At 40.1% G+C, this 25191-nt stretch overlaps 2 protein-coding genes across 4 annotated transcripts in view; one reads left to right on the top strand and one right to left on the bottom strand.

Annotated features, from left to right (window-relative positions):
- The window catches only part of LOC122155723 (rap1 GTPase-activating protein 1-like), a 54534-nt gene extending 29344 nt beyond the window's left edge, over positions 1-25190 (bottom strand). Inside the window, exons 1-8 of one of the 2 annotated variants that reach the window (XM_042809833.1) lie at positions 17609-17875; positions 17141-17211; positions 16547-16666; positions 5306-5408; positions 4184-4277; positions 3681-3716; positions 692-739; positions 4-42 (exon numbers count right to left, since the gene is read on the bottom strand). In XM_042809833.1, the coding sequence (XP_042665767.1) occupies positions 4-42; positions 692-739; positions 3681-3716; positions 4184-4277; positions 5306-5385 (297 nt within the window). In that variant the 5' untranslated portion in view covers positions 5386-5408; positions 16547-16666; positions 17141-17211; positions 17609-17875. Of the gene's footprint in view, positions 1-3; positions 43-691; positions 740-3680; positions 3717-4183; positions 4278-5305; positions 5409-16546; positions 16667-17140; positions 17212-17608; positions 17876-25089 lie in introns of those variants that run through there. The other variant, XM_042809834.1, reaches the window with a different exon arrangement.
- TMEM139 (transmembrane protein 139) lies at positions 18687-23381 on the top strand. 2 transcript variants are annotated; one of them, XM_042809843.1, is made up of 4 exons: positions 18687-18816; positions 19067-19220; positions 20098-20400; positions 21747-23381. In XM_042809843.1, the coding sequence occupies exons 3-4, from the start codon at positions 20159-20161 to the stop codon at positions 22156-22158; spliced, it is 654 nt and encodes a 217-aa protein (XP_042665777.1). In that variant the 5' UTR covers positions 18687-18816; positions 19067-19220; positions 20098-20158; the 3' UTR covers positions 22159-23381. The 2 variants fall into 2 exon arrangements, with proteins under 2 accessions (XP_042665777.1, XP_042665778.1); XM_042809844.1 differs by lacking the exon at positions 18687-18816 and adding an exon at positions 18824-18909.
- Position 25191: the final 1 nt, after the last annotated feature.

Below are 25191 nucleotides of genomic sequence, written 5' to 3'. Positions count from 1 at the left end.
CACCTCATGGATGCTCGGGTAAGGAATATACTCTTCTTCTGTCTGAAATCAGAAGAGAATGTTAGCAAAAATTAGCAAAAGTGTGGGAGATCTTTTAGATTCTTTTCCTCTCATGATAGCACAAACTGTGTCTTTAGTTTCTGCTCTGCCCTAGTCCACCTTTAGAGTTTTATTTTAGAATTTTAAGTTGGACTTTCTTTCCCAGGTCTCAGCATTGTAATATAAAACTTTGAGAACAAAAATCCGTAAAAGCTAATTTTAAAGTTAACACGCTTGAGCTAGAACAGAAAAAAATTGAGAGGAAAAGTTTAAGGATAAAAATCTGTTTTTATTGGCCTAAAATTGAGGGAAGCACATCAGCTTTCTTGTAGCATCAGAGTCTTCAAGCAGACAATTGAAATAAATGCATTGTGTTTTCATACATATTATTAAGGGTCTTACAATGAAAAAAATTGAATCAATTATTTTGTCAAAACTAGGATTTTTAATAATATTAAACATTTATTGGAGTAACTTAAATCAGAAAAAGGAAAACACTGTCTTTCGCGTACACACTAACACCTCTCACAGCTAATTAAAATGAGTGTTTTTAAGCTCCCTATTCACTCCACACTGAAAATGCAGTTCCAGCCTGGTCAGTAATCATCTGTCATTATCAATAACTTAGGAGGCAACAATGACTGAGCCTGACCTTGAGAGGAGCTGGAAGGGAACATCTTTGTTCATCCAGACGACTCCCCTGGAAACAGAAAGTCATGGACTGTGAATCCTGTGTTTCAGCATGTTTCTTTCATTTACCCTCTGCATTCTTCTCCATATTCTCAACTTGTATGTTTTTGTTCTTTATAATCTTCTGTTTTAAGCAAATTGGGAAGTTTGGAATAAGCAGGAGGAGTGAAGATGGAACTTGGCCAGGCTATTCCTAATTTGGCATTAAAACTCAAAAGCCTTACAATTCCTTAAAAGCAGAAAGCTGGCAGAAATGAAAATAATTATCCCAAAGGAATTCTGTTATACATTTTTCCAGTCTCTTTAAGCTACTCTACTTCTTATTCAAACAATAAATAAACAAAGATTTATTGATAGAAAAAAGTATTCATAGAATAGTATTTCAGACTTTTTCTCACAGTTTTAGAAGATATCTCCCTTGAAGATACCATACCATCAGGCAGAGCAAAAAAGTTCAGAGAAAGTTTAAGAAAAGTAAGAAATTTTTGAGTATTAGGCAAGACTTCGGAAAGTTTATATGCCTTCCTTCCATTCACATAATGGAATAAATCTGTCTCTTGGAGGCAAAAGAGAAAATGAGAATCACTTTCCATGCTTACATCTGATTAGTGCAAAGAGCTTTATGGCACAGTCCTGCTTATCTCCTTTACTTGTTATGCAACATTAACTGGGCATATGCAACTGGATGCCTAGTTTCTTGCTCTGTCAGTAAATGCCTTTCTTATCAAAGGCTATTTCATTCTCTGCCTTCTCACCATGGAAAGAGTTTGCTCACTTCCAACACACTTCTGCAGCAGAAACACAGTAACAGAAACATTAGTCATGAGAACCCTCAGTGCTGACTAAGCAGAGGTTGAGAACAAAAGAAGTCAAAAAGACACGGGAACCTATGCTGATATTAGTCCAAGTAGGCATAAGTACAGAGAGACAAGATGCATAATTTGCACAGACAGATAGGAAGCCAAAGATCAGGATTGGAGCTTTCTCTGACACAATGTATGTAAGAATTAATAATTAATTACTGACATCAGTATCCTCCAACTCTCATACAGGAATGTGATGCTGTGACTGTATTTTTATACACCTTCAATGACAGCTTAATGTAACGGTTAATGGACAGGATAAGCAGCTCCTGACCTTCATTCTGACAATAAGAAGAATCTCATTCATAACAGCCACGTCTATGTGAGCATTTTACAGTGAAACAATCTTATAAATGTATCTGATAGAAATATACAAATCTGAAATAACCTTTCTACTTTACATACAGTAAAAATGTAAGATACTTAAGGGCAAAAGTTTGAGGACAGTGTTCCACTCTTATAAGGTGAAAAGACCTGCCAGCAGAGCAACAGTGTTAACACTGAGCAATAGCAATACTAACATTGAGTATTAATAAGGATCAGGATGCTTTTTTTTCTTTTCCTTTGCTATTTCTGAAAGAAAAAGATATCCATTATACATTAAAACAAACAAACAAACAAACAAACAAAAAACCCACTTAGGTTTAAAAAAAGAAAGAAAGAAAAAAAGAAAGAAAAATGACCTGATGAGTTGTGAAATCAAAATGGAATAGGGCTGAAGTAAACTTTACCTTTGTATGGAGGTAGTAATAGTCATTTTGTATTTGGGCAGGTCATGAAAGTGTACATAGAGTACGCAAAGTGCAAACGGGTGTTCAGTTAATGTGACCTGGAGTTTTACTTGTCAGTGTACTGGGCTGAGACTCAGGAGAAAGGCTAGGTTCTGAAGTAGGTGTCTCTGGAACAGAATTTTGGGGCAAGAAAAGACTATGTTCTGTCAAAATAAGGTTGAGACATGAGAGACACAGAAGTGCAAGGCAGCCCCAATTTCCTGGAACAAACTGCGGAAAGTATGGGGACAAGCTTTCTGTGCACTGGGGGATTTTTGCATGTGGAAATGGAGTCTGGGAAACTGCAATGTTGCAAGGTCTCTCTTCTTCTTTGGCATTCTTGACAGATCTGATAACTGCAAAAGGTTTCCTTTTTCAAAGGAGGTCCTAGTGGATGACCTCAGCCTGAGGGAAAACATCTTGAGATGCTATAAGTCAGTGTATTAGAGTTTCTGCAGAGAAGAGAAAGAACATGCCAGCACATTCCATGCTAGACTGCCCATAGTTAAAGGAGCTCCTCTTAACAATCACTCCTCTAGAGCAAAGCAAAGATCCAATGTAACTCAGGTTGTATAGTGCAAAACCTTATTTTAATACAAAATAAAAGAGAGGAATTATGTATCATCCTACGTGTTACATTAGATCACAGTTAACCATGGTATTATAAAGAAATGTTAACAATCAGATAGAGTATTGGCAGACTGTAAGGATGTTCTGAGAACATATAATCTGAAAAAAAAAAAAGCTTTAAAAATTCAGTTCTAGATATATAAACTATTATTATTATACTATCACTTCATTTGGCAGAGGAAAGATGTTTTTCCCTTTTGTATTTCATTTCACATTGCAGTGTATACATCTGAATGCACGCTTTTTAATAAAAGAATTAAGCCAGTCTTCCTTGCTTGTGCAAGTTAAAGCTGACCTTGTTTAATGCAGTTAACACATGTAAATGTCCTACTAATCACCTGTCATTAGCATCTGCTACCCAGCAAAAAGTTTCTTGAAGATTTTGAAGACTGTGCCAGAAATCCCTTCATGTAACTTTGATTTTCCCTCAAAATCATAATTCTGAAAAGAACACTCTGTATACAGTGTATATAATGTGTATAGCTCTTCCATCATGCAAGTTCTAGAAATGAACACAGGAAAATAGTTTCGAGACTTCATACAGAAGCTTGGACCTAGAAAACCAGATATTCTTCAAGTCTAAATTGAAGGTTGTTGGGATTGAAATGACAAGACAAAGAGCAGCAGATGGTTTGGCTAAAAAAAAAAAAAAAAGTGTCCAAAGTCTGACAGAATGATTTCTCATTACCTGCATTTTTTCAATCATCTCAAACAAGTCCACAGTCTGTGGGAAAAAAAAAAAAAAAAAAGGACAACAGGGAAAATAATTTAACACTTGCAAAAGTTAATGTTATCTTCTGTGGTAAAACAGATACTAATCCAGCATCTCTTTCCATGTTTACATACAAACTATTTATTTTCTTACTGAAGACAAGAAGGAATCTTTCTGCATTTACTGATAGCAAGGACAATACAACTCTAAATAGTTTTCAGCTTACATTGCAAAAGTTTGACCTGCAACCTGATAGGACGGGAGTCAGGAATTCATATTTGTGAATGGGTTAAACTACAGGCCTGATACAATATACAGTAAAAAGTGATTAAACAAACAAGCTTAGGATTTTTATACAGAAGTGCACAATTATAGGTGTAACACAAGCATGCACACAAGCTTGCCTTCTGTCATTTCTTCTGCTCAGTAGTCCAATGCACATTCCAACCCTGAGAAAAAGGAATGTAAACTGCCTTTACCTTGTTGGGAGCAGCAAAAGCAAGAGTAGATGGAATGCCTTGGATAGGAGAGTCTATAACATTACTGACACAACACACTCCCTCCTCAGAACTCCTGTGAGAGACAAAAGGCAAAATAAAAACTTCTAACTCTTGTCAAACACAAGATACAAGCACTTGCCAGTGATGCTTTCCTTGCCTTCTGCTCTTTTTACCTTCTTTCCAGACCATTTCTTGTCCAGGAGAAGCTACCATTCCCTGTCAGTTTATTTATAACCTGCAAAGTTCCTGAATAAATCAGCAAAAAAAGGCAAAGTGAAACTAGCACTGTTGTGGCTGGAAACAAACCCTAGGTTTCACATGCAATACAGGACCAAAGCACTTCGTAACTCAGTCACAGAAATGTTTGTTATGTAATCATGCGTCATGATCGTGAATTGTTATCCCCCAGGTCTTAGATGCATGATCCTTACTACCATTTAGAGATCAGTATCTGGAAGTAGCAAAGACTCTTGCCTTGAAACAAGTGTCTGTATTTATTACTGTACGTAAGAACTACTTTATGTGATTACAAAGTTATGCTCTCGTTAGAGGCTTCAAGTATCTCTATGCTCCTCAATTCTCTGACAATTCACAATATATTTTGGTAGTCCACTTGTGTCATGTAACTTTAATATAGTCTCGATCTTGATCTTGATTACAGAGTAATGCAAACCTTCCATCCATACTTTTTTCCTAACACTGAAATGAGAGAGCTATGCTATACATCTAAAGATTAAACTAATATGGGAGAAAAGACCAAGAAGTTAGCCTCAACATACCCAAATAAATACTGTAATAGTTAAATGACAAATGTATTTAAAATTAATATTAATTTCACTATTAATTGAATTTCATTCATGGTATTATTAAATATTAATGCTATATATCCATGTGCTTTATTTATCACTTCTATTCATATAGTTATAGCACACCTAGGACTAACAAAATACACGTCCAAAGCAGTATATGTAACATGTTCATTACTTGTTTTGGAAAACTGAAGGCTCTATTCTGTAATACCTAAAAACTAACAGCTAAATCTGAAAATTTCTAATTTCCAGAAACTAGTCATAACTAGAGAAATCTAACAGTAGATCTTACATGCAAATGGATGCCATGGAGCCTTGCTGGATGCTATAGTGTTTTTCGTTTCCATGCCACTGTTTTGACTCCTGAATCATTCAGTAAGGAGTAAGTTACATACCTATAACATAGAAATTTGGCAGATTTTGCATGAGGTCAGTGACCTGCTCCTGTTCTCCTGCCATAAATTCACCTCCATATTTTGGGCTGACTAAAGTATTACTCAGAGGAACTGCTCCTTACCATTCAATCCTTGCACAGTTCTAATGTCAAAATGCAGCAGATGCCACGATTCCAGGCCTTACCATGCACTTACAGATACTATCAGTTCTCCAAGTATCTCAGGAACGTATGGAGGAACTCTAAAAATCCAGAAGAATGATTTAGAATTGATGCTACCTTTCAAAGAATATCTCAAAACTTCAGGGCTATTGTTACTATCGCTTGAATGTTCAAGTAAATGTTGGACACTGACAATAAATTACTTGCACTGTAGTCTCTAGAACAAAGCCTATGTGTGTAATTACAAAGCAGAAATATCACTGTCAGAGAGCAGAACACCGTTTCTGAAAAATAAGAATAATTCTGCAGGTTGGGAGAGCAAATAAGTACACAATATGTACAATGAAATGCATTTTTGCTGAAACTTTAATTATGAAAAGGCAGTAAGGGGAAGCAGAGGCTATGGAACAGACTGAAGGCTAGAACAGGATTTTATTAGTGACAATAACCAATGTGTTAACTTCAAGGAATTATCTGAACTAAGAGTAGGCCTTCCACTTGGGTCACAGTAACCCCAAGTATCAATACAACCTGAGGATGAAAGGGTAGAGCACAGCTCTACTGAAAAACATTTTGGGGGTACTAATGGATGGCAAACTGGATACAAGCCAGTAATGTGCACTTGTATCCCAAAAGCCAACCATATCATGGGCTGCATCAAAAAAAGCATGGTCAGCAGATCAAGGGAAGTGATCTGGCCACTCTATATTATGCTGGTGAGACCTCACCTGGTGTGCTGTGTCTAGATGTGGAGTCCTCAGTATAGGACAAACACGGGCCTATTGGGGCATGTCCAGAGGAAGGCCACAAAAATGATGGAACACCTCCCCTACAAGGACAGGCTGAGAGGGATGGGGCTTAAATTAAAAAAGGGGATATTTAGACTGAACATAAGGAAAAAAGTTTTTTACAACAGGGGTAGTAAAGCACTGGAACCAAATACCCAGAGAACTGGTGGATGGATGTCCCATCCCTGGAGACATTCAAGGTCAGGTTGGACGGGGCTCTGAGTAACCTGATCTATCTGTAGACGTCCCTGTTCATTGCAGGGGAGTTACACTAGATGACTTTTAAAGGTTCCTTCTAACTCAAATGACTCTACAATTCTATTCCACTGCTAAAGACTCAATTCTGAAATGGTGCAAGAAGAACCTCTGCAGACTTCTAAGCTAGTACCTCCACACACGCAACTCTGCTAATGCCCTTTGCTCCTGCCTTGCAGCATCCTCTGCTATTTCAGTCCCAGGATCCCCATACAGATCTATAAAACTAGTTTCTACCTATTATAACTAAGCCAGATCAACAACAAATTCTATGCTATTATTTGTTCTGAAAGAAACAAAAATTGGCTTCAGTGGGTTTAATAAAGCTTTTCATCTATGTGGTAAAGTCTCACCCTGCTTCCTTTCATGAACAGGAGCACCTTGGCCAACCCCTCTCACCTTCCCGGAGCCACAAAAGGACACGAGGCACGAGGGCACCACAGCAGTCGCACACCCGGCTCACAGAGGGGCTCGCTTCGAAGCTGGACTTCCCAGCTCAGATCACAACACACACTTCTCACCTCATCAGCTCCCTTCCTTTTCAGTCAGCCTACAAGAGCTCCTCTACCCGCTCCCACCGCAAAACAGCCATCGCGGGGCAGGGTCCCATGCCAGCCTTACACCCGACACCCTCTCAGCTGTTCCCCCACCCCGTCCCCAGGCTGCAGGCTGCAACGCAAACTGCCCAGGGAGAGCCGCTCAGTGTCCGTACGTACCCTCCGTCGGCTCCAACGGGAGAAGCGTGCTTTCGGGAAAACATGCCGGAATGGCTAAGGCAGCTCCCCTCTGTCCTCCTCAGGAGCTTCCTCTCCTCCCACCTCAGCACGGAAAAGGGCACAGGCTCCCTCCCTCCCTCGATTTCCCAAGCCAGGCTTCAAAGGAGAGACAGCAAAGAGCACCTCACAGCTGGGACGAGGCCCCAGCCGTGGGGCAGGAAGCTCCTGGGAAGATGGACATGGCATAGAGAGATAGAAAAGGAGGAGGAGGCAAGGAGAAAGAGAAGAAAACAGGGGATGGAGTGATGGCTCCTGCCTTTCCTTTGCTGTGGAAAATCAGTATAATCATTCTACCTAGATTCCACCTCTCTAGGGGATCCATATCTCCCTTGTAGGACAGCTGAATCCAAGCGGCTGACTCCAGGTTGCTAATGACTGTAAAACACGCAATATTAAACAGGGACACCTAAAGAATCCCTTATTCAACTCTTCTGCAGGGTAAGTTCTATTCACAAGGTTCCTTTTTGTATGCAGTGGAAAAAATGAGCAACAAGGAAATCCTCCACAACTTCCTATTTGCTTCAAGGGAATACTAACAGGATATCAACCTCAATACCTTTGGTCTTAGGAGCTGATGTATATCAAATAATACAGAGATTTGACATTATTCTTCCTATGAAATAACTGGATGCTGTCACATGCAAGCAATTCACTCTCTAGCGGAGCTCAAATCTGTGGGTCAGAAACCCCATAAATACAAGAATTTGCATTTACTTGTGGCATGGTTAGATTGCCGCTCCTAATAAAAACTGAGGATGTAAAGATGAGTTCCATGTGTAGGCTACCAGTACTAACTACTGCCCTCCCTAATAGCATAGTCATTAGCAGCAGCAACAGCAAGACTGGATATGGTGAAAGCAAACTACACAGAGAGGCCCAGGTCTTTCTGACATCCTTCAGAAGCTTAAAACTAACTTTGTTCACACTCTAGGCTCAGCTTTCATTTGACAACCTCACAGGTTTACCTAACCTCCTGTACAACTGCAGTTGTGCACAGAGCCCTCAAAATCCAGAAGCAAATCAGCAAACAGTTATTATATGCTTTAATTGCTGTTCTAAGTAGCATCCTTTAATCCTAGCCACATGAATAAATCACTTTCACATGTAAGCGAATCACAAGCCCTCTTACCCCTTTCTGTTCCTCAACTTACAATCAAGCTAACAATTGTTGCTGTTCATGCAGCTGATACAACAGTATCACTGAATATAAGCTTTTAGTTGTATTAAGTAGACTCAGCTCATACTTAGTTACTTGCATTCTTACGTGAATTCTGCATATTTATAGTCTAATAATACATACATTTATCTAATTTGCATGAGTCATTCTGCATTCTGTAATTTTGTTGTGGTTTTTTGTTTGTTGTTTTTTTTAAGAGACTAGCACACAAGCTTCTATTCTTTTAGGTATCCTTGTAGGTATGTTAATACATGTATTTCAATAACCAGCATCTACAGTTTTTGCTACATATTTTCCTCATTTTTATTAACAGACTTTTTTTATAACTGCACTAGCATTTTATGCAGCTCACATAGGAAAAGTCTGGATTAGAACATTGAACCTGATCTCTGCAGTTTTATCAATTATGTGAGTCATTCTAGGAACATTAGAAGCTCCACGGAAGCTACGCAGTACCAGCATATTCTTCAACAGTAAACTCTACAGAGCAGAAACTCTTTTTTTTTTCCCCCTGTATTTATTACTGCAATATTACATTCCGTCATCTCAAGTTCATAGACAGAAACACATATGTTCTCACACCAGATGTTTCCACAGATGTATGCACACAGCTTCTAAATAGCATACTGGATAGAAACACAGCACCTCCCACAACCCACTTGAATTCATTATTCTATGCCAAAGGCTGACAGAATGAGAGCAGAATCTCTTTGAGTCTTGACAGACCCTCTTTCATGCCCCTCCATCTCTTCAGTTTATATAATTTCCTACATGCACAACTGCTCTGCCTATCTCCTCCCTCCCCTTCGCCTCTCTCCCGCTGCACAATGCGGTATAGCACAATGCCTAAATCTTTAAAAAGCAGACGCTCTCCCTCCTGGGGCTTAAACTGCTTCAAGATCCATCCGTTACACAATGCACAGCAAGCAGCAGAGATCTAAAACTACCCCCCTCCAGCTGTTTTTACACCCATTCCTTCTAGATGCAAAATATATTTAATTGGTATCATATGCAAGGAGAGAATAAAAGCAGCTAAGCTGTTCATCCCCTACCTGAGCAAGGTTCTCTCATCCCCAGCTGGCAAGCGGATGGAGACAGGGAACCCAGCTGCTCCCACATAAACTCTCCTTTCCTTGCACTATAAATTATTCACATAGGTTGCAGCATCCTCCCTCTCTCTTCCTCCCTGCCTCCCTCCCTCCCTTGCTTTCTCTTACACCGCCCCCACCTGCAGATGAATGGAGGCTGAGCAGGTCGCTGCTGTCATAGTTGAAATGAGAGATCACTGAAGACAGAACAGGCAGACCTAAATACAGCTGCTCTCTGAAGCTGAGAGGATTGGTCCTAGAGGAAGGGGCCAAACTGGCATCTGCCTAGGTGGAGCACGGGCAGCTCTGTGAACCCAAATACTGCACCCTGCACTTCTGACACCAGACCCACAGTGATGCCCTGTAAAAATCAGTGAGGTTTTTTTTCACATAGAAAGCTCATTTTTGTGGTTCTCTCAAGAATAACAGCAGTTATTGGGTGTATCAAGTTATAATCAAGTTGAAGTTCTTCATCATCAGTTTCTATCAGAAGTTATCAAATTTATTAATAAGTCAGCAGGTAATTTTTCTTGGCACATATGAGAGATCTCTGAAAACCAGAGAGAGTTATTGGCATCCAGGAATTCTTGTCCTGAAGATATATCTCAGCTGCTCAACTACAGGATAAGGAGTTTGAAAACAAAATATATGATTCATAAGTCCATATTTTGCCAAGAGTAGTGCATTATATTTTGAATAATCATGTCTAAAAGAAAGGAGTTAGCTCCTGTGCTTTATTATACAACTAACTTCATAAATCACTTTAATTATCTTAATAAATAACAATTTTCTTTAGACTGGACAAGTTCCTCAAAAGCAGTAACATGTGGATATAAAAAGACAGTATCAGCAAATTGTATGTGGAATTAAGGCAGAAATGAGAAAGGATTGCCAGGATCATGTTAAAACAGGACTGACAGGTTTTTTTACAGCAGAGGCAAATCTGTAGAGTGAGGATAGACTGAAGAGCACAGAAATAAAAATATGGCCCTCGTCTTACTCGGGTCAACAAGTTAAACATTTGCAGCAATGAAATTTAGCTGGACATGAGCCAATGGTATAGACTTGCAGCCCAGAAGACTAATTGTATCCTGGGATGCATCAAAAGAGGCATAGCCAGCAGAGAGAGGGAGGTGATTGTCCCCTTCTGCTGTGTCCTTGTGAGGTCCCAGGTAGACTACTGCATCCAAGTATGTGGTCTACAACACCAGAAACATGTTGGAGCAGGTAGAGGGGAAGGCTACAAAGATGATCAGAGGGCCGTAGAACCTCTCCCATGAAGAACAGTTGGGGCAGCTGGGCTTGTTTAGTTTGGAGAAGGCTCCAGGGAGACCTCATTGTGGCATTCCTCTATCTGAAGTGAGCTTATAAACAAGAGAGAGACTGGCTTTTTACACAAGAAGATAGTAATAGGACAGAGGAGAATGGTTTAAACTCAAAGAGAGGAGATTTTGATTAGATGTTAGGAGGAAATTTTTCTCTCAGTGGGTGGTGGAACAGGCTGCCCAGAGAAGCTATGGATGCCCTATCCCCAGAGGCGTTCAATGCCCGGTTGCATGGAGCCCTGGACAGCCTGATCCATGAGTAGCAATCCTGTCCATGGCAGGAGCATTAGAACTAAATGACCTTTAAGGTCCTTTCCAACCCAAGCCATTCTATGATTCTATGAAATGGTATTCATATTTGGGGAATAAGCAGCCTAATCCAAACAGAATGACAGGGCGTATATGTGAACTTCTTGTGCTATGCATGTACCTACAGGTTTCCAAATCATCAGAAGAACTGCTACAAAGATACACTGGATGGGAAATAAGGGAGGTCAGGCCTGGAGGGATGCAGTATGAGCCAGAACCTTCTTTCCCTCCTGGACAGAAAGGCCATCTGACAATTAAGGGTCTTTTTTTTTCTTTCAGAATTATGCGTAACGGAGCTCCCAGTTTTCATAAGCTGCGTTATGCATAATGCAGCTTTCAGTTTTCACAGCTTACCAGTTTTTCACAGGTAATCTGAACCAGCTGGCAAACATTTCCTAAAAGCCTGAAACTCTGAAGCTTTGAAGGAATTTTTTATTTTCTGACAGGGTAAAACTGGTTAAAGAAGTCAGAAGTACCAGGGTAGAAGGGAATAACCTCTGCCAGGCCCCTCAAGCTGCAGAATCCCTAAAGGTACGACACTGCCAGACCAGAACCCCCATCCCAGACAGGAAACCCCTCCTTTTGGCAGGTTTCTGGAACAAGAGCAGGATGCAGCTGGCCCTTTAAAAGCACGAGCAACTGCTTATTTGTGTGACCAGCACAACCCACTGCAGTGCATGAGCTGGCTGGAAGCAGCTGCAAATTACTGTGCCTTAAAAATATCAGGGAAATGCAACATGGAATACACCTCGAGGTACAGAAGTTCACTTTTAAATGTACTCAGCAGGGGGGAATTTACGTGGTGCTGGATTCTTACGTCATCAACGCTTGATGCATTATGAAATTATGTGGCTTGGTCACATATTTTTATTCTTTCTTTTTCATTGAGAGAGGCCGTATGACAACTTAGTCTTGACATTATTCTCAAGGCATAAAATAAGAGCCATCCTAAGAATATTTGTTATCCGAAGAGACTGCAAGGAACATATGTGCTTAGTCACATCCAAGATGTTTGTCAGAACTAGAAATTTAATTCCAATTAAATCCATTTTGCTTTTGTTTCACTTAGAAACATAGTTTCAGTTAGATCCTACATCTCTTCTTTGACCTACCAGAAGAAAACATGAAAACGTTTTCACAGGATAACAATTCAGATGCCATACAACCTGCAGTACTGTAGTGTGGTCATGGCACAAACCAGAAATTATGATGTACTCTTGCTAATTCGGCAGCATCCATTAGGAAAGAAAACTCATGTCAGAGCTGGATAAAGCCTGCACTTACCACTAAGTAAACTGACAATTCACATCTTGCTGAACCGTGCCAAAATAAAAGCCAAATTCTTTTCAGCTCAGCTGTCTACTCACTTTAATGATGTAACAAAGAAAACACCCTTCCACTGACGTGTGAATGCACATGTGAATCTGAAACGTAACAACCATTTTTTCCAGAGGCAGAAAAAACAAAGCTTCCAGCTTCCTCTCTCTGAGGTCTGCTGCCTCTATAGCATGGCTGGAGAAAAACATGGTGAAAATTAGTGCTAAAGCAAGTGATGAAACAACCAGTGTTGCCTTTGAAAAGAGAATATCTAATGAAGCAAAAAGCAAACTTTATTAAAACATATTTTATGAATTTGTTTTCTTTATTATTTCTTTTCTCAACAACTTACTTCTCTGTGAACTTCCTCACTTGATTTGTTACCCTCTGTCCTTTCTTTTGGCTGTATCAGTGCATCTTGCATGTCCATCCAATAAGAAAATTAAAAAAAAAACCCACTTTTTTGGTTTTACTTGGTTAGCTTTTTGCCTTTTAGCAACTCAGAGCATGTTGGAAAGGCAACCTTATGTACTGGCAACATAAGTAGCAAGAGTATAAGACTAGGAGCAGGGAAGCAGACAAAGGCACAAGAACTATACAACTACATTAAGTTTTCTCACTGCATATAATCTCCTTTGGCTTTATGTTTGCAGAAAAGGAAGGCAAACACTGTTTTCTAATAAAGCTGCTCAGCCTGCAGAAGTTTTATTCTCTCTTATTTCCAGCATCACTTAATAAATTCTAGTAAGTCAGTACATGAGAAGGGCCTGGCAGTGTGTCCTGGCGGCCAAGAAGACCAATGAGATCCTGGGGTGCATTAAAAAGATCACAGCCAGCAGGCCAAGGGAGGTGATCCTCCCCCTCTACTCTGGCCTGATCAAGCCTCGCGTGGAATACTGTGTCTGATTCTGGGCTCCCTGGTACAAAAAAGTCAGGGATCTCCTGGAGTCCAGCAGAGGGCCACAAAGATGATAAAGGGCCTGGAGCATCTCTCCTATGAGGAAAGACTGGGTGACCTGGGTTTGTTCAGCCTTCAGAAAAGAAGACCGAGAGAGGATCTTATTAATGTTTATAAATATCTCAAGTGCAAGAGAGAAAGGGACATGGCCAACATCTTTTCAGCGCTCTGTGGGGATAAGGCAAGGGGAAAGAGCCATTAACCAGAGCATAGGAAGTTCTGCACCAATATGCAAAGAAACTTCTTCATAGTGAGTGTGACAGAGCACTGGAACAGGCTGCCCAGAGAGGTTGTGGAGTCTCCTTCGCTGGAGATATTCAAGACCTGTCTGGACACCCAACTGTGCAGCCTGCTGTAGGGAACCTGCTTTCACAGGCAGCTTGGACTTGATGATCTCTAGGGGCCCCTTCCAACACCTACAATTCTGTGATTTCGTGATCTTCTTGTGTTCTTTTGACTATTCTCAATTGATTTTCTAATTTCATTTAAACTATTTCTTTTTTCTCACTTCTTTTCACACTGGGTATTCCACTTCATTCTTTCTCAGTATTCCAGAAGACAGATTTTAACAGACATCTTTCCTCCTCGCCTTTAGTCGCAGTCATGTTCTTTCCTCTTCTTTGTGATCCAAGTTAGGAGCTCTCAGATAGCACAAGAGGTGAAGTCACTCTTAGATTCTACTTAGTAGTGCAAACTGACAACTCACATCTTACATGTAGTAACATCTTTCAGCAACAGAACTACTGCACGTGCAGAGATCCTACAAAGTCCTCCAGCACAAAGTAAACAGTGAAGACAAGGTTGGGCTCTGTCATTAAACAAAAGCAGCTGCAGAAATTTTTTATCAGTGCTAATGAAATCTCACGTTTGAAGCTCCTGCCATACAGAGGCTGAAGAATAAAAATTAAAAATAATAATAATAATAAATTAGAAAAAAAAAAAAAAAAAAGGAGGTTCACAGTCTTTGGAGTTTATTTGGTTGGGGTCTTTTTTAAGGGAAAAAGTTAAAAAATGTGACATAAATGGATTTCAGAAGTCTTAGGAGATAAAATCAAATATCACAACCTTGATAAATGTTTGTTACTTTTCCACGTTTCTCACGGCAGAAAATGAGGGACTTCTTCCTTAATTTCAAACACTTAGAAATTTTAAATGTGTAGGCAGCCCTGAAAATTCTTATGCACCTCCTCTCTTTCAGAAAAGAGAAATCTTCTAGTCCTGCACAGCACACTAAGTTCTCTGACTTATTCTCTGCAAATTTAAGATTTTCAGGTATCCCTGAGACAGATGAGGAACCAGTAGCAGCAGCAGAAGCTCCTCTTACAGTATCAGCCCTTCTTTGAAATACATCTCTACTCTGACTGATAGAAAGAAGTCACTGCAGGTAGAAGACAGCCATGCCTACCAAAACCATACAGTAACCATGCTTAGAATGAATTTCACCCTTTGTTTGATAAGAACTGGAATAAGTAGAAAGACAGAAAGAATCTGCCAATTGCCAAGAAACAAACGCTCATTCTGCCAGGAACATTCAAGTATAACTGCAATTGTCAAAATCACACACATTTTTGAACATCCAAGCACAAGTGTGACTTTGTCAGGGTTTTGTTTCCTAATACTCAGGATACCGGCGTGATGAAAAAGGTATCCATCATAGGTCATGGCTGTCCCACAGACACATTCTCCTGACATGGAGAAGACTGAGCAGAAAAACTGAAGTCATGCTTCACAAAGGTGACTAAGCAGAACCTGAAGGTCAAAGGAAAAAGTAGACAAGATAGGCAAAGGTGGGTCAGTATCGCTTTGTTCCCAGTACTTGCACAGAATCTCAGAAATTGCTTCAGGAAAAAGATACAGACTTGGTGATTCAGAGAGATTAATGGTATCTACGTCACAAACCCTTGGGAATAAAACAAGCTTCTCTGCATACCTGCCTGATAAGAGAGGTTACTGCAGGTACTAAGTTAATTAGTAGCAGTCTGAGCAGGAGGTAGAATAGATAGTGAGATGAAACAGGGGAAAGGTGAAAGGTGAAGTGCTTTTTAGAGAATGAATGATGAGCAAAGATCAACAATGAGATACTGGTAGAATGACTGAAGAACAAATTCTGCGGTCTTAACTAAAGAAATATGCTGTCTGATCTCCCAGAGCATGCTTAAACAATAGAGAATATAAAGCTTTCTTTAACAAGTATCTCTAACGCACATGAAAGGGAGATTGTTTATGGTGGCAGTATTAAATGTCTTTGTTTACCCTATCTGACTTCTATGCCTTGTTTCGTAAACACTGTATAGCAATAGCTCTCAAGACTCTTCCAAGCCAATCTGGCTTCTCTAAATCTTGGCATCACCACAAACTTCTTGTTGGGCTACATGATTGATTTTTCTTTGTTACAGACGCTGAAATACTGTAAGGTATAGCAGTCTGAACTAGACTGATGAGAGAATCAAAATGGCAGATAAACACAGAAATTTCAGAAGTTAATATGAAATGCAAAAGGGCATCAAAAAGAAGCACTGTGTTGCCAGAAATTATAGTTAGTTCATAGAAGTTCATGTTGCTTTGTAGTGTTAGATTCACAAAGCAGTCTGTATCACACTGATAGAAATGTTGAACTAATTAACTCACAGATGCACTACACAGCTTTTTTTTTATAAATGCATAAAATCATTCCTAGAGATTCAGCCTACTAATCCATAAAATTCCATAGGTACAGATACAGAAGTTACCTCTCAAAATAAACTGAAATAATAAAAGTAACAGCTAATGTAATAGAAATACCCACATTTAGCAGGTATTTTAGCATTTTTAGCATTTTTCACAATGGCATTTCATAACTATGCCTATAAATACTTCAAAAAACAGTGCACCAATCAAAATTACTCCAAGTATTTTCAGCAAAAACTATTTATTTTTTACCTATCCACAAATGGAACATTTCCAATCACAAGTAGCTGTCTATTGAATAATGAAGATTTTTTTACCTCCGTAACTTTCTCCTAACTTAGCAAAAAGGTCCTGCCCCAAAGCTGTTTCTACATGCTTCCTCCCAGCAGCAGATCATGCTGAAGGTTGCAGTGCCTGAGTTCTCGGCAGAAGGAAGACTGTAGAAGGATAAGTAATTCAAATTAGGATTCAACAATATTCAGTGTCCACTCTGGAGCTGGAAGTTACCTAAAGGCTTCAATCTGAGCTAACAACCCCTGACATAATTAATAAGCTTTGCTGAGGACAAGGTGAGCCTTAGGTTCTACAGCTTTCTGCAGGGCTTTGATGTCAACTCAGACAAATAAAGAGCTTCCTTCTACTCCAGTGTTTTGGGCTGGGCTGACCAAATGGCACACACTGCAGACCTAGAAGAGATTTCTGCTCTCCTATCCCTCCCTTTCATCACTCCAGCTACGTATTTGCACTTCTTCCCTTGAACGGGGATGTAGAAGTTAGATAGATGATCCTTTGCTTATCAGATTCAGCCCACTAAACTGGCAAACAATATACTCTGGAAAAACATAAACACCTTTTGGAAAGCTTAGACAGCAGAAATGGCTCAGCAAAGGGTCAGCTGAGTGCTACAATACCTGCAAGGAGGACACGCTTTGACAGCTGGCAGGAAAAAGGAGAAAGGGCTACAATTTTCCACAGAAGTTACCTAATAAATAATAAAAATAAATAAATAAATAATGAAAAAAATACGTAGTAACCTAGTTTTATTCAGCTGCCTCATCAAAACACACTTTAACTCATTGCTTTAAAAAGTGGAAATATTTCCTTTAAAAATAATTCTTCTGGCTTTTTTTATTAATAGCTCAGCAAGTAGAATGTTTAGCCATTCTTGAAGTGTGTTTTAATTTCCTCCTCAACCTGGTAGAATTTAAATCATTTTTCTCCAAGGAACAATTTTACAACTACCAGCCTATAAGCTGCCTGGTTAGAAAGAGGTTGTTGTCTGTAATCAGGTATCAGATTCCACCCATTCATGCTTTCTGTACAGAGAAACTGTGAAAACAATTTTGTCCAATCCTCATAAGCAGTTAAGGTGTTCTCACCATTAGGCAAACAGAAAAAGTTACAAGAAACAAACTGTTTTTCCCATTTAGATGATAATCTTGCAAAATGACACGTATACACCAGAAGCCTGACTTCTTCCTCTTCACATGGTTGTTAAGCCTTGCATCTTCCACTGAAATTTTCTCAAAAGTTAACAATGGGTAACAGAGAGAGTTGAAAATCCTTTATCTATCAGCGGCCAAAATGTAGATTATAAGAGAAAAGTATATTAGAAACTTAGAAACATAAACAAGTCCAGGCTGGAAGGGAAGATCACCGGCTCAAGCTCCGTCGGAAAGCAAGGCCTTGAACTTATTTGAGTCTTCCAGCCAAGATGATTCAACCACTTCCCTGGGCAAGTAACAGCAACATTTAATTGTTCTCACATTGAAAACTTTCTGTCTCACATCCAGCAGACACTCCTCCTCTTCCCTATTGCCTCTTGCCTGTAACATTTATCCTTGTGACGAGTACTGAGTACCGTCATCCTCTCTGCAACTACCTACAAAGCATTGGTAAACGTTGAATAGACACTCCTAACCCGCCCAAGCTTCCTGTTTTCTAGGCTATAAAACTCCATTCTTTAACCTTTCTTAAGCTGATGAGCTCTCCAATGCTCAAATTATCTTCCTGACAGTTCACACCCAATTGTTCAATTTGCCTTTTGAACTGGGAGGACCAACAATGAATATTAATTAATAAGCAATCAGTAGTAGGGCATACTCATATTACAGATAAACCAGTCAGCCCATACAGGTAATTTACATTTAGTATTTGAAAACTGCCAATGCTTTTCAGACATACAATTGAGGTATAGATGATAATGGACTTCAAGAAGCAATTCAGAACCTGCTGTGATGAGTATTCCTCGTTCCCAGGTATACCTTGGGAGTAAAAAGGATTTTAACCTAGCCCTCTGAGAAGTAATAACCATGATAACCTATACTCTTTTTTTCCATCCATTTGTAAAATCAAAGAGGTCATAAAACAATATCTCACATGCAGCGCACAATTAGGATATAAAAATGTACAGGTTTACATTTTACAGAACTTGTAAATAGATTTATATATGGGACATGTGACGTGGGTTGGGCCTGCTGTCCTTCCTGCTCTGTGAGGCAGAGATCCAAGATCCTGCTGCTGCATGTAGAGAATGTAGGTTTCAGGGCAGAGTTTCTCTCATGAAAGTACAGCAGACCAAACACAGGTAAGCACTCCCCCACTGTTCACTCCGCCCTCTTTTCTAATGAATTTCCTGCTTTTGTGGGACAGACCTGGAAGGGCTGGAAAAGAGTAGAAGGTACGTGATCAGCTAGAAATTGTTTTTGAGCCAGTATCTGGAAAAGTGAGGTTCTATTTTCCTATACTTGTACAATGTTCCTATGATATGTACCTTCCAATACCCACCAGCTTCCAGCTTTTACTTTCAATATAAATCTTCTTCATCTCCCCAAAAGGAAAACTCAGAAGGAGGAAGGGAGAGTTTTTATTGCTGTTCTGTCCTAAGGAAAGAAGGGGAAGGAGCAGGGACAGAAGAGCTTGCATATATTCCCTTGTGATGAAGAGAGAAGTTAAAACATGACTGCTACAACCTACCAAATCCTCCCTCAGGTAAGTGTGTTCTTAAAGTCGACAGTAGAAAAGGTAGCAAAAAAGTAATCTGTCTATATGCTTATATGTAGGATATATGTTAGTGTAAACACATGCAAGATGACTTATTAATCATAATATTTTTTGAACACCGTACGTTCCTGGCATTCGCTCCACATTGACTGTACAGAGCAACTGCTTTATTTTTCAGAGAAACAGGGTTTGGAACTAAGGACAGGAAGGGCACTGGTGTTTGGGAAGAGTGGTGCAACAAAGCACATCAAAGAAAAGAATTGAAGAGACAGGCTTATACTAAAATGTCTGCATTTTGCAAAAACAGACATACTGCAGCTACACCTAGAACCTAATGTGATATTATTCTAAAATGCTACACAGAAGTTTATAATGCTACATAGAAAACAATTTACTGAGGCAGAGCTCCATTAATATGGCTACATTTTTTACCATGATCTGATGTAGTATCTGAATGTTGACTAATGTACTAGAATAAAACTTGTCTATCAACTTTTACGTAAAGTGTGTAGCCTCAAGTTTTCATCCTAGACTTCTGGAATAGGTAACTGTAACTTTTTAGATAAGCCTGCCAGTAAGTGCTGATGGTCTATTTATGCCTCTATGTCTTGCAACTGCAAGTCCAAGCATTCCTATTAATTCAAGAAGCATTCTCATAAAATACTCCAGTACATTTACACTGTGTGTATTTATGCATAGATCTCCCAGTCTTACTATGCATATCTCTAGCTGCATGTTCTCATGATGGACTGAACTTGCGTATATATGGTATTATGGTCATGATACTGATAACACGTTTGCACACTCATGTCTCAAGCTGAAAAAGTCTTATGGCTTATTCTTATCTTTTTTAAATCTTCCACAGATGTCTATCCCCTTAACTCCTAATCTGTTCTCAAATATCTGCTACCACCATCCACTATACCATGTGGTTAGAAGCACACTGGAAGAACATCCGTCAAGCCCTGCTGCTTCTTTTCACTGCTGCTCTTCTCATTGGGGTCACCATGCTAGCCATTTCCTCCAACATTAATCCAGTAGGCTACTTCTTCCTAGGGGTAGGTGGAGTGTGCCTGATTGGCTATTTGCTGAGTGTGCTTATTGAGTGTTACCTGAAGCATCGACATGGCACAAATGAGATACCTCCAAACAGTCAAAGCCAAGAGGGGTAAGCACTATTTCTTCTTACTTTAACTCTCTCTCCTCAAGCACGGCCATTTTACGTATTGCTTTGCCAGCCTTCCCCTAGGAAGATAAACTCAAAAACCATTCCAAAAGACAAAAGGGTTTTCCTGTATTAATATGGCACAGGTTGCAAGTACCTGTGCCACGTATCTCTTTTATCTTGTCCAATATTATTTTCGTCCCCCTTCACAATGACCTACAAACCATTTCCAAAGTTACGAAGGTTAAAAAACCAGGCTCAGTTTTACCTTCCATTGAGTAATTGAGTCCTGCCAAACAATGAGTCAGACAAGGAAAAAGAAAAAAATGCCAAGGTAATACTGAATCTCAGGTGGATTTAGTTCTCTAAACCTTATCTCTAGAGCAACTGTTCCTTGGTAAACTTTTAAAAAAGAACCTGTAACTGGGTGTGTTTCCAGTCTTAAAAAAAACATTTGACACTAGTAGGCCCAGACTTTTAGAGGCTCTAAATATTTCCAGATCTTTTTGGCTTCTTTTGCAGGTTACTCAGTATGATTAATTTTATTCCAGTTCACCTACTGTGGCTGAAGAGTTTATCTGTATATTTGCTTCCTTGGCCATATAATCCAGACAATCATTATCCAGCTCCATAAGTTGCTTACAGTTATCAGACACAGGGTATTGTAGGAGTGCAGGAATGTTCTTACACATTTATTTTTAGAAAGCATATGAGAAAGAAACTTTGGCTTTGCCAACCTTAAAACATAGTAGAAGAAAACTGCTACCTACTTATTTAAAAATACGACCTAAAAGATAAGAAGTTTCTAAAGTAGCACTTTTCTCTGCAGACACTTTTCTTCAGACCTTGCTTCAATTAAGTGAAAATACTTATGTTTCTCTTAACTTATTTAAGAACTTATGTTCTTAAAAATTTATGAACACTGAGCTATTACAACAGAGATTAGATTTAAAAAAAAAAAAAACCACACAAAACATGGCTCTGTTTTATTCAGATAAATAATTATTAATTAACAATTCTTAGTAATACATTTTAAATAAGTGTATATCAAGATAAGCCTAATATACTGAACTGAACGGTGTTGGGGTTTTTTTTTTAATTTTTCTGGTAACAGTGGGAAAATGGTCAAATGAGCCAAATAGACCAGGAGGCAAGACATTAAGCTGGCTGGACAAGTGAGCAAGTGCAATAACAGAATATCACATACATTAACGCCACAGGAGATATCCTGCCCCAGTCCTACCTACCGATTGAAGCATAGTTCCATTTCTACGTTATCCAACTACATGCCTCTGCATTAAAATTAAAATGAATGACCACAGTAACTGACATTCTGCTTCTGTGCACAGGATAAATGCTGCCTATGAAGCACCTACATACGAGGAGGTGATGACTATGTCAGCGCCAGCAATATGGACAATAGCATCCAATCCAGGCTCAGTGCCCTCACCACTGAGTGAACCTCCCCCTTATAACGTCGTTATTGAATCCACTGCCCAAGGAGAGACTGCGGTGGTAATTCCTGGGGTCTCAGTGGCATCAGACACAAGGAGCACCTCTGAGCCAGACAGGAACTCCAGGATACACTTGCAACTGGTTCTGCCCCGAAGCCAGCAGCGCTTTATTTCAGACACCAATGAAATGAAAGGTAATGCAGATAGGTATGAGCCGCTGGAACCACTCACTCCACCACCTGCTTATGAGAGTGCCATCTATGATGAGGTCTTTGAAGACGTTTTCCAGCCCTCCACATTAGATTAATTCCACTTTCTATGAATGCAGGAGCAAACATTCACCTTAATATATTAAGTTTGTCTTTCCATTCTTTGAAGCAAAGCTGAACTAGCACCTAATTCACTAGAACCCTTTTGCACAAAATATAACTCACTGCAATACCACAGTGCCTCATCTTGGCACAAGATAAACAAAGACACGGAAAAGAACATTGTGATATACAGCAGCAACTCAAATTGGAGATGCACCTTTTGTGGGGAAGAAAGTGAATCGTAAAGAAAGACAACCTGCATCAGAAAGGAGGAACAGAAGCATTACAAACACCAGCATCACAGAGCATTGTGATCATCAACCACCTCACATTTCTTACTAAGAGACTAAGACTGCAGTTCCATGATTATAAAAGTGTTGGTACAACACACATTTACTTTCTGTGATGTTTTGTTGCCACGCCTCTGCTGCACTCCCACCACTGCTTCAGTTGTGCTGTGACTAAGAAGAGGGTGGCTGTGCTCATTTGAAAGCTAGCACCACTTACTACCTACCACTTCACTGCTAACCAGCTTGAGATTGAAAAGCTCACAGCAGGAATGGGATTATTATATTACACATGCTGTTCAGAATGTTCTATGTAGTCTCCGGATTGTTGACTGGAGGAAGAAAATAGCATCTTTTTCTCATAGAACATATACATTCTGTCTGGAGCACCAATTTTTACAGCTCTACAGGAGAGTTTATTTATGCTACAGCGCAGGCTCAAACAGACTGCTCAAGATACTTCATAGTCATCATGGCACACATCAGTGTAAAAAGGTCAACAACTAGAGTTCATTGTAACAACCCTGTGCGTGGAGGTTTCTTTCTGGAACCTGGAAAGGACCAGCCTCTGTGTCAAGGCTGTGACTGCAGCAGAGAGTACTTGCAAATAGGAGCCACAAAGCAGAGATGGCCTTCATCAAGACAGCTCTCCTTTTGAGCCAGGTTTGAGCTCTCTCAATTAGCGGTGCTAAACAGTGTTTTTAAATGGGCCAGTTAAACTATTAGGATCTGCAGTGCTGAAGTGGTTTGCAGTATGCAAAGAGACACTGAGATCTGATGAATGTCAAAGTTTTTCAGAAACAGAGAAAAATGGTCATCCAAATCTCCTTATGATTGAGAATAACCATCATCACAGCATTGTTTCCTATGACTACAACATTTTTCACTCATTTCATAAGCTAAAAGCAAATAAATTATTTCTTATTGCTTGATTCTTTATAGTTGAAAGGAAAAAAAAAGTTGTATGTTGTTTATAAATAAACAGGAATGCATCAGAAATATTTATTGGCACTGACACTAATTGTAACAATATTATTAAGCTTGCTCCTGTTTGTTGGTGGATACCCCTGCCCTGCAATTTGTTTAGGGAACAGAGCTGTGTCTCTGAACCAAGGAGATAAGGAAGCTCTGCTGAGTCTCTGTAATGAGGAAATAGGAGATCCTGCTTGGAATCGGTCCCTGAACATGTAACACACTTCTGGGAAACTTCAGCATACATAACATGACTGAGAAACTTCTGCATATGTACACATCTTGAAATATTTCTGCATATGTAACACCAGTTACGTATATAAGCTGAAGATCTTTTTTGCAACCTATGTATGATAGGAGAATTACCCCCCATGCATCCAACACTACTATTAAAGAATGTCTGCTTTCTAACACTCCACTTTGAATCTTAGAGAGTTCCCTGTCAGACCATCATACGGTATCACCATTACGCTTATTTAATAACACTGGCTTAGAAAAAGAGGAGTTGCAATTCTAAACCTTCAGACAAGTCACTTCATTACGAGCAGAGATGAAGCAGCTATGATACCTACATTGTAACAGTAGTATGAGAGGCAAGTTCGCTGGTAGAGATGTGGTGACTTTTTTATAAAGCCTACCATTTCTTGCATGTTTACTGATGGGTCATCACATAATTGTAGAGTGGCCTGGATTGGAAGGGACCTCAAGGATCATGAATCTCCAACCCCGCCTCAAGCATGGCCACCAACCTCCCCATTTAATACTAGACCAGGCTGCCCAGGGGCCCATCCAGTCTGGCCTTGAACACCTCCAGGGACAGGGCATCTACAACCTCTCTGGGCAGCCTGTTCCAGCACCATACTGCTCTCATAGTAAAGAATTTCCTCCTGACATCCCACCTACATCTTCTCTCCTTCAACTTAAAACCACTTCCCCTTGTCCTGCTGTTATCTACCTTGTAAAGAGTTGACTCCCCTCCTGTTCATAGGCTCCCTTGAGGTACTGAAGGCTGCAAGGAGGTTCTCTTCTCCAGGTTGAACAAGCCCAGCTCCCTCAGCTTGTCTTTGTAAGGGAGGTGCTTCAGCCCTCTATTCACCTTTGTGACCGACCTCTCTATTTCTAGGCTTTATTTCTGCCTAAGCTCAGTGTCATTCTTGGCACGGGCAGCATAGTTAAATTCTTGTATTTCTTACCTGTGTGCCTGGTGTCACTGTGTTTGTGGACCATCTCTAACAGCTCCCTGTCTTTCTCGTACTGGGGGCCCCAGATCTGGACACAGTACTCCAGATGGGGCCTCACAAAAAGCAGAGAGGGACAGACACCTCCCACTCCCTGCTGGCCCCCCCTCTTCTGATGGAGCCCAGGATACCATTCACTTTACAAGCTGCAAGAGCACGCTGCTGGCTCACGTTCAATTTTCCATCCACAGCTGTACTACACGGGAACGGAGACTTTCATGGCCTAAACTGAGTGGCCCAGGACTTTCCTCAAACTGCTAGGAGTCAGAAAGAATTTCAGGTGACCAACACACACAAAAACTAGCCAGAAGAAAGACCAAAAAAAATGCCACCGGTTACAGTCGCTAGGGTTTTGTTTTCTTAATCCATAATGGCGATTAAAGCTTTCCAGCTTCTGTAAAGCTTCCGCGTGTGAAACGGAAAAACCCACCTTCCACCTCTAAAGGTCGAACCGCCCTCTTTCCCCGCCGCCACGCCGAAGGCGGGAAAGGGCGGGAAGCCATGTCGCTCTGCGCGCCTATCAGTCCCGGAG

The sequence above is a fragment of the Centrocercus urophasianus genome, unplaced genomic scaffold, assembly GCF_019232065.1.
Source record: "Centrocercus urophasianus isolate 14NV4802_14NV808 unplaced genomic scaffold, USGS_Curo_1.0 seq_12, whole genome shotgun sequence".
In the NCBI taxonomy this organism is placed as follows: domain Eukaryota; kingdom Metazoa; phylum Chordata; class Aves; order Galliformes; family Phasianidae; genus Centrocercus; species Centrocercus urophasianus.
The sequence above is the reverse complement of the archived record's forward strand: the minus strand, read 5'-3'. Positions and strand labels throughout refer to the sequence as shown.

Excerpts from the sequence above, each read along its gene's own strand:
- TMEM139 (XM_042809843.1), top strand. The coding sequence starts at position 20,159 with ATGTGGTTAGAAGCACACTGGAAGAACATCCGTCAAGCCCTGCTGCTT. Across the intron at positions 20,401-21,746 it reads AACAGTCAAAGCCAAGAGGG|GATAAATGCTGCCTATGAAG; the intron begins GTAAGCACTATT and ends TTCTGTGCACAG.